Here is a 10,585-nt window from a genome sequence, read left to right on the forward strand (position 1 = left end):
ATATTTTTATATAATAAATTTTTAAATAAAAATTTTGTTTTGTTTTTTTATAAACTAAAAAATAAATTGAAAAATCTAAATCATTTGAATGCCACTAAATATAATAATACAATAACACTGCAAATTCATGTGATTTAATCCAGTATTACTGTAATTCAAAGAGATACAGTGTTTTTTTATCAATTCAAAGAAAAAGCTCTATTCACACTAAAAAACAGAACAAGAACTACTTGAATAATCAGCTAAAGCTGAAATATCTTGCGACTTGGAGAATAAAATGTATTTAATTTAAACTTATATCATTGATTGATAGTTGCGGAGATCGGAAACTAGGTGACAATTTAAAAAGAAATTAAATGCACTGACATATATATTATCTCCTCACTATTCTTTGAAAATAAAATTTCATTGTTATATATATAAAAATGATCGACTATATTAACTGTAAACTAAATATTAGTATTTATCAAAAGAAGTAGAAGTACTTAAATTTAATATGGAGATCAGTTTGATAAAGACATTTAAAATATTTTTTTTTAAATATGTTTACATGTGTCATGATATTACTGGATATCTTTATTAAATCGGTTAATAATTTATTTTTTAATAAACCAGAATAAAATCGGTTTATTATAGCAACAATAATAAACCCAATTATTCGCATTATAATTAATACATCCGATTTAATCCAATCGATTTACACAATCTAAACCGAATCATATTTAAATTTTTGATAAAAAGATAAATATATCCCTGATTTTTGTTTAAAATAAAAAATAAAAAAAATCATGATCCAGTGGATTATATAAATTGGTCCGTTCAACCAGATCTGATAACAATTAGATTTATTATTATTGTTATAAAAAAATCGGTTTTATTCTATTTTGTTAAGAAATTAAAAAATAACCAATTTATTAATACGTCCAATAATAATGTGACACATAAATATCTCCACAAAAAGACGTTTTACGCATTTTTACGAAAACATCCTCCATTTAATATACACAGATCATATTTACTATGTATTGAAGTTCATCCATTGTTTAAGACCTTATATATGTTGTCTTTATCTCAACGAAATTGTGACTAATACAGGAGAATAGTTAGTTTATGTGCACACATATTTAGCACTAAAATAAAATTAAAGGAATTTCTCTTGAATCATGATCTTTTGTAGTCTTAAAAGAAATATCACAAAATTAAAATGGTAATTATCCATTAAAGTTCAACTAGCTTGTGATATTTGTACTTTAAAAAATCAGCACAAAAGATCAGACACCATTATATTTTTCATGGTAAGTTTTATGTTAAATTGTGTACATAAAGTCATCAATGAAATTGATAAAAACAACCGATCAAAATATATAAATTACATAAGCTTTGTCACTTGGTATAACAATTAAGTTGATAATTGATATTAACATCTTAATTAATTATTGATGCTGGCAGATTATTGGTAAAAACTTTTGGGTACTGTTCAGATTAAATTTGGTGAAGTATATAACTCATTAAATTTAAAAAGGAGAAAAATCTAAAACGGCCTTAACAATTCTCTCGAAAGACAACGAGACCCTTAATAAAAAAAATTCAACCCGTCTTTTGACAATAACTTCGAAAAGACAACGAGGTCTTTATGCCAAAAAAAGTCAACGTTGTTTTTTTTACACAGGGACTAATCAATCTCAAAAAAAATAGAAGCCAAATTGAGTATTTTTTTTCTTGGGGTCTCGTTGTCCTTTCGAGATAATTGTCAGAAATCGAGTAGGGTATTCACTCGATTTAAAAACCTCAAAATCCGTCATAATCGAAAACAACTACTCAAATTGTGATTTTATACAAAGCTAACTACAATATTAACTACCTAAGATCAGTGTCATCATCAAATTATCAAAAATTTTATGTCAAAGATATCATAATTATCAAATTACATAGCTTATTTTGAGAGTAGTGCCTGTTTTCAACATTAATAACAATCAATTTGTTCTTTTCTACCATAGTCCCTACAACTAAGTACAGAAACAAATTCAAGAAGACATCATACAAAAATGGAACAAATAAAGAAGAGAACATCATAACTCATTCAAGAAATAGAGAAAAGAAGAGAGATATTTATGCAAAGCTGGAAAAACTATAGAAAGTCTTCTTAGTCGAACGTGAATTTGGCGCCAAGAAGGGAAGTGACGCTGTAAATGCAAAGAATAAAAATAGATATATTTGATCAATTAGTAATAAAAAAGAGTACATAAAAAGTTTAATTTAAATTGTGATTCAATTGGATTAATTTAAATTTGAAAAATAAAAATAACTATTATGGATAGTGGGGAGAGAATTGAAACAGTTATCGTAAGATAATCGTTTCAATTCTCACGTAGTTATCATAATGACTAATATTATTGTTTTTCATTAAATAATTTCTCTTTTTTTAGTACTAATTAATCAAACATATCTATTTTAATCTCTTCTACCAATTTTTTTATGTACTAATTACATGCCAAAAATTTAAATTATTGATATTATTAATATTTACGAGATATGGCAAGAGAATTTAAATCGATAAATTCTCATAAAAATATTTATTTCGATAAATATTATATTTATTTTATTTATTAAAATAAAAAATCCTCCAATGAGTCATAATTACTAATTACACAAATAATATGTTACTGACCACACACTTTTGACCGGGTTGCTGTGTGATTTCATCCATATTCATTGATGAGAGACATGGGAGAAGAAAAGCAATGGACACCAACAAAAGAAAAATGGCAAAAAACTAATGGCACACACTCACATTTAATGGTAGATATGGCTCAAAAAATCATGATTGATGTTTTAATCTCTAAAGCTTAATAAATATTATTCTTAGAGTAAAAATTTATTCTTTTTTTTATGAGTAATATAATATTTTAGTCATGTGCCTAAACTATTTATAATTTGAAAATAAGAAGCAAATACTTTTTTTTTTCTACTCTTATTTTTAGTCCCATCATTTCGATATTTTTAAATACTTTTTTTATATTTTAAAATAACATATATGCATTTCACTTTAATTTGGTCCTTTCACAACACAAAATGCAAAAACTAAATTGTTATTTTATTTATGCATATAAATTTTAAACAAATTAAATAAAAAGAATAAAATGATCTTATTATTTATTTTATTTCTTTTATATATTCACTTTTTATAATGTTATTTTGACAAAAAAAAAAGTATAACTAACCAACAATATTTTTAAACAATACGTAAATAATGTAAATTAATAGGGTTAAAAGAATAAATTTAATTAGTAACATTAAATTAAGGTGTAATATATTTTTATTTGATTAGTGATTATTCATATTATTCAAGATAGTCATTATTTACCCAGCACCCCCTTTAACAAAAGATTTAAGTTAGAGAGAGAAGTCCTTACTTACTCCAAGACACTGAAGGTTCTCTCTCTTTCTCCCTTCACGAGTGTCCCACCACCCACTTCCAAAGACACACCCAAATCTCTCTCTCTCTCTCTCTCTCACCCCCTTCCTATATATAAATACCAATTCACACTCTTGAACCACTCACATCAATTTCAACGCTCTCTCTCTCGTTACTATTTTGTTGATTTTGAGAGAGGAGAAACAATTATTAAAGAGAGTGATAGTAGTAATAATAATGGAGAATCATACTAACGAAGAAATTCCATCAGCACCATCAACACCAGCCACACCAGGGACTCCAGGTGCACCTCTCTTCGGAGGTTTCAGATCCACCAACAATAATGGTGGAGGTCTTAGTAGAAAATCACTCCTCAAGAACTGCAAGTGTTTCAGCGTTGAAGAATGGACCATTGAAGATGGTGCTTTACCCAAAGTCTCTTGCTCTTTGCCACCTCCTCCTGTTCCTCTTGCCAGAAAGGTAGTACATCTCTAACTAACTCCCACTTCCTATCGTAACTAATTTCTGTTACAAACTGTTTCGTCACATAAAACGCCATCTCTAACTAACTTGCTCCCAACTCCTTCATAACTAACTTTTCTTGTAACCGTTTGCTCACTTAACTAATTTCAAATTTGTATGATCAGGTGGGAGCTGAGTTCATCGGAACGTTCATTCTAATGTTCGCCGGAACAGCGGCGGCGATAGTAAACGAGAAGACAAATGGATCCGAGACTCTAATTGGCTGTGCTGCCGTCACTGGCCTTGCTGTTATGGTGATCATCCTCTCCACCGGACATATATCCGGTGCTCATCTTAACCCTGCTGTCACCATCTCCTTTGCCGCTTTGAAGCACTTCCCATGGAGGAATGTAAGAACTTGTCAATCATATATAATTATTTATATGTCATTATCTTTCAACTCTTTATGGAGTGTGCTGAGATTCGTGTATTTTTTAAAAAATAAATTAAATATATGATAAAAAATTATATATAATTATTTTTATATGAAATTAATATAAAATTAAAAATTTGTTAATTAATAATTTAATTAAATTTATTAAATTATTTAATAATTTTTAATTAATTTTTTTTTACTAAAGATAGGAGACTCGAATCCGCAACCTTTTAATTAAGTATGGGGAGACTATGCCATTTGAACTATTACTCATTGGCAATAATTTTTAATTATTAACTTTATAAAAAGATAATTGTATATGAATTTTTACTAAAATATATATGGCATGCATGCAGGTGCCAATGTATATTGGAGCACAGATATTGGCATCAGTGTGTGCGGCATTTGCACTGAAGGGAGTGTATCATCCATTCATGGGGGGAGGAGTGACGGTTCCTTCAGGAGGATATGGCCAAGCTTTTGCTTTAGAATTCATCATCAGCTTCAATCTCATGTTTGTTGTCACTGCTGTCGCCACCGACACTAGAGCTGTAAGCATATATTATATTATCTCTATAATATTTAATATGCTAATTGCCAATAATTTATTCCTTAATTAAGTAATAATAATAAGGCTAATTAGAAAAAGAAGTATATTCACAATGTTTAGTTTAGGTGACGGAAAAATAAATACCGCTTAATCCAATCTCTTTTTATTATTAGTTTTTTTAATATTTTTAGGTTATGTTAACAAAATTAAGATAACAATTTTCTTTGTATAAATTTTCATGTGTCTTGTGCAGAAAAGACTAAGAGTGTGTTTAATTTGTATTTACTTTTAGTGTTTTATGTTTTTAAAATTTTATAAAAAAATAAAAATTTATTATTTTGTTTTTTTACAAAATTTAAAAATTGTGTAAAATAACTTATAAATTCTTACCTTATTACAAATATTTTAAAGTAATATTATAAGTTGAAACTCTAAATTACTATAAGTTTATTTTATTATTTTGTGGGGATCAGATTGAATAATATATAATTTTTTTGTTTTATTTATTGATTATTATTATATGATTGGGTGCATTTATTAGTAGTAAGACATCCGAGGCTGTACATGTTTAATCTGCAAGCTACAAAGGACAAGAGTCAATGAAAAAAAAATATTAAAAATGGGTGCATATGCGTCTGCAATAATTGTAGTTTTCAATGAAGTGAAGTATTATATAAAAAACAATAAAATTTTCAAGTTCTCTCTGAAAATGGATACTCTGATTTTAAAATTTTATAATTAGTCATTTTTTAACTTTAGTAAACATAAATACTACTCTATTCATTTGTTCTTTATTATCTTCTAATTAGTTTAAATTTTTAGAAAAAAAAATTATTGTTACTGAATAATAATTATGTTTATTTACTAGCTAGATACGTTTAGAACAAATTAAATATATCTTGAATAAAGGACATTAATTTGCTGTGTGTTGCACTATTAATCAGATAAATAAAATAAAATAATTTTATTTTTTTTAGTATGTGTATGGCCATATGGGTAATTAAGAAACTTTGTGAATAGTTGAGTAAACCAAATAATTGGTTGTATATATCTCTTTATTATTATTAATTTATTATTATTATTATTGAAAAAGAGTCAACCCAGACAAGCAGCCTTGATGGTAGGGCGGTGCCAATAAAATCCAAATTAAAATGCTATGGACTATGGTTGCCATATTTGAGTCAATGAATATAGAAAAAATAATGTTGAAAAATATATTCATCTATATTAGAAGTATTTGTACTTGGTCCCCAATCATTCAACTTGCATGAATAATTTTCTTTATATATGTGACATGAACATGTTTTGGCAGTGAGATTTTGGAATCTGTGTTTGTTTATTGCACCATGAACGTAACTCTTGCTTATAATATTGATTGTATGTAGTAACAAAATTGATATTATGTTAACATATTAATTAAAAGGAGGATGTGTATGTGTTATAATATTAAATATTGATGAAGTTGTTTATGGTGATAAATAAAGGTTGGAGAGTTAGCGGGAATCGCGGTGGGAGCCACTGTCATGCTCAACATACTCATAGCCGGGTATGTCCTTTTATCAAACAAATCTACTTCACTTTCATATAATTATATAAATAATTAATTATTAATTTATTATAATAACATTTATATATAAAATTTGGTATAGATATAATTATTCATATNAAACGATTTAATATAATTATTTTTTTAGATGAGAAAATAGAGGAGAGAAAAACATATTAAAGATAGAGAAAGAAAGAGAGAAGGATAATTTTTTTGTTATTTTTTAATCATAATAACAAGGGCATGCATGCATGACTCACTAGCTAGGAGGTAGGAACAACAATAAGTTTGATCATACATTATTGTCCTTGTGTGTACATGAACAATTACATAGACAGATTAATTAATTCTTTTAGGAAAATTTATATCTCGAAGAGAAGATTATTAATTATTATTGTTGATATATAGTGGATATCTAGTGCTTTCAAATGTCAATTCAATTAATAACTAATTCTTAGAACATAAAAAATTTAAATAAATTCTGAAAATTGTTGTATATTTTTGTGGTGAGCAATAGTTTCGTAACACATACATGCATGTTGGGGTGTGGACCGTATTATGGTTATACCAAAGTAACTTTGTTCTTCAAGATCAACTTGAATAAATTCTTTATATAGGGGCTATATAATTTTCATGTCTACTCAATATATATGGTCCCCATTATCAGCAATAATAATAATAAACACATAATTAAATGTAAAAGAATTCCATTGTCTATATAGTTAAACATAAATTAATTATTATAATGATATTATTAATTACAGGCCAGCATCAGGGGGATCAATGAACCCAGTAAGAACATTAGGTCCAGCAATTGCAGCAAATAATTACAAAGCAATTTGGATTTATTTGATCGCTCCAATTCTTGGTGCACTTGGTGGTGCTGGTGCTTATTCTGCTGTTAAACTTCCTAATGAAGATGAAAACCCTGAACTCAAGGCTCCTTCAAATCATGGAAGCTTCAGAAGGTGATTATTAGAATAATTGATTATTAGAATCAACCACACCGGACATATATCAACCACACAAGATATATATAAACTTATATGTATCATATATATAATAAATAATATATGTAAAAAAAAGTATATATATATATATCGTGCAAATTAGCAAATGAGAATAATAATAATGTTTGCTATATATGCATATATATTATATATTAGAATGTAATGGTGTTTAGATATATGGATAGAATTGGTTGGGTGAAAATCCAAGAAAAAAAGTGAGTATAAATTTGGTTCTCTATTGGTTAAGTTTTGATTAAACAAAGGGGATTAATTTGGATGGATAATGGATTTATACTTTTTTTTGTCTCCCTTAAATTTTTGAGTTAACATGTGATATTTTATTTATTTTATTTATAATTTTTTCACTTAATTATCGTGGTTTATTTAATTAGGTTTTTTCAATTTTGAATGATTTTTTAAAATAATTACACCATCGTGTAGCCATTTAATATTTTTAACGATGAACATTCACGTGTAATTATTTTTATATAAAATTAAAGTTAAAAACTTTTAGATAGTAATTTAATCAAATATATTAAATTATCTAACAATTTTTAACTAATAACTTCACATAAAGATAATTATATATAAATTTTTACCATTTTTAATATGCCAAATTTTTTATTCGCTCTTTTTAAAACTATCCTCTTAATACAAAATAGTTGCTTGTAATTAGAAAAGTATAAGTAAACAATGAAAATATTAAACAATGTGAATAATAGATATAATTGCATTGAATGAATAAAAGAATTACTAATTACAAATTACAATCCCAAAAAAGAAGAGTAGCATGACTTATTGCACTTAGAAAAAAGAAAAAGAAAAACAAAAGGAACAATAATAAAGACAAAGAGAAGAACACAAAAAAATGATTAGTAAGTTAAGTTATGAGTGAAGTGATGAGTATTATTATATCTACCATCAAGTGCTCGACAGAAAGAGACTCTTCCAAATGAATTAGAAAGCACCAATGAAATCAACTTTTTCCTCCAAAGGCCTTTTCTTTAGGCAGAGACGAACTTTCTGGAAAAAGATAGTCTTTTGAATAAAAAATTTACACCACACACCTGGCAGAAAAGATATGATATGATATAACTATATAAGCATCAAAATGGTCCATGATTTCAAAATAAAATAAAACAAATAAGAGTTTAACATTGAGATACCTACAATATATATAGTATTAAATAATTAAATAAATTCATCACATTTCGTATGAATTATTTAAGTAGTGTTAAATAAATTATGATATCAGAGTTTCTATAAATAAAAGTATAGAGTTCGATATTTATTGAATATCAAAATAAAAAATAGCATAATAAAAGTACCATCAATTATTTAAGTTGATGTGTTGTAGTGCAAATGTGAAGTCTAGCGGCTTTAGTTGAAAAGGAAAAAAGACAAAAGCTTTGGTTTTGAATATATAGTGAAGCAATAAATGGAAACCATTGACATTTTTGTTTTCATGAACAAAAATGAAGAAAATTATTGCACCCAATCATGCTAATAGTTTTCTTTTGATGCATGCTTAATGCGATATTATTAGCCTATAAACCAAACAAGTGAGAAATTAAAGGTAAATGTACTTTACTTCCTAACATTTGAATTATGCGCACTTGATTTCCTAATGCTTGAAAATGTGTTAATAAAATCTTACGAGTCTATTTGTTTTGTGCTTATTTTTAAAATTTTAATTTTGATATTTTTAAGATTTTATAAAATAATATAAATAATAAAATCAATTTTAATATTATTTTTTTATACAATTCTAAAATTAATTAAAAATAAAAAAAACAACCAGCATGCTTTCGCATTTTAAAAAAGTGTAAATAGACTTTTTTTATTATTATTACTATTATTTTTAGACGGGTGTAAATAGGTCTTTTTTTTGTTTAGTTTTTTTACGATATTTTTTAACTCGACAAGCTAAAAATTAATTCATCGTGGATCAAAGAGCTCCATTTAAGAATTTGTCGAAGACGAATGAATTATTCTATGCTCCATTTAAATGGCCCTTTTTATTAACATTTTCACTAACTAATCTGTTAATGACTTAATGGATTGGATATGCTTAATAAACATGAGAAGGGGAAAAATTAAGAATATGGATTAAATTAGGGTTTTTATTAATTTATTTATTTTTCTTTTAAGGGTTTTTTTTAACAAATATTTACTTTTGTCTTATATATATGAAAAAATTTGGAACTAAAATATATGAAAAAAATTCGTAAATCTTCTTGCAAACTAGCAAATTAGACCCTAAAATTAGTGTATAAACAAAAGATATTTCAAACAATTGAAATAACATTATTTAAAAATACTCTAAATTTGATAAAATTATTTGATCATCAATTTATTATCTTTTTATCACGCCAATGTTATTTTATTAACAGAACAATATAAGTTAATAAATGAAATATTTTAACAAATTTTTCATATATTTGATAGATTTTTATTATGTAAACTATTTAAAATTTATTTTTGTCAAATCAAAATCTTTAAAAGTATATTTTGACAATTTTCTGTAAATCTTTCCATCTATTTACATATCTTATGGAAAGTTCAAAACTAAACTCTATTGCTTAATTAATAATTGTCTCAACTCACTTGAGTTGTAGATTAAGATATAAATATAAATATCCATGTTGGTTGCTTGTAGCAATTTCTTCTCAATAACAAGTCTTCTCAAAATAGATCAAGAGTTCCTTCCTTCACAAGAAAGCAAGTCTTTTTATTTTTTTATTTCATTGTTTAATTTAATTTTGTTGCCCCGTTGTTTAGCTTATAAAAAAATGTATACATATATTTAAGGTTTAATTATTTTGTTGGTCTTTATAGTTTTACAAAATTTTCAATTAGGTTCTTATATATATTTTTTTTTAATTGAGTCTTTGTACCAAAAATTTTTTTTAATTGGGTCCCTACACTTTTTTTTCCTTTTATTTAGGCCTATGTACCAATTATTTTTTTAGTTGGGTCCTATAAAATTAAGCCAATTACTACTAAGAGGGACTTAATTGAAAAAAAAAATTTGGTGCAAAGACCCAATTAAAAAGAAAAAAAGTATAGGGACCTAATTAAAAATTTTACGAAACTATAGGGACCAACAGAATAATTAAACCTATATTTAATTAAGTATTATTATATTAACAAAAATAATATTTAT

The 10,585-nt window shown here is 25.9% G+C and overlaps 1 protein-coding gene across 1 annotated transcript; it reads left to right on the top strand.

Annotated features, from left to right (window-relative positions):
* On the top strand, positions 3,542-7,657 carry LOC107619056 (aquaporin NIP6-1). Its single transcript, XM_016321264.2, has 5 exons — positions 3,542-3,895; positions 4,063-4,287; positions 4,670-4,864; positions 6,348-6,409; positions 7,174-7,657. The coding sequence occupies exons 1-5, from the start codon at positions 3,653-3,655 to the stop codon at positions 7,379-7,381; spliced, it is 933 nt and encodes a 310-aa protein (XP_016176750.1). The 5' UTR covers positions 3,542-3,652; the 3' UTR covers positions 7,382-7,657.

The sequence above is a fragment of the Arachis ipaensis genome, chromosome B09, assembly GCF_000816755.2.
Source record: "Arachis ipaensis cultivar K30076 chromosome B09, Araip1.1, whole genome shotgun sequence".
Lineage (NCBI taxonomy): Eukaryota > Viridiplantae > Streptophyta > Magnoliopsida > Fabales > Fabaceae > Arachis > Arachis ipaensis.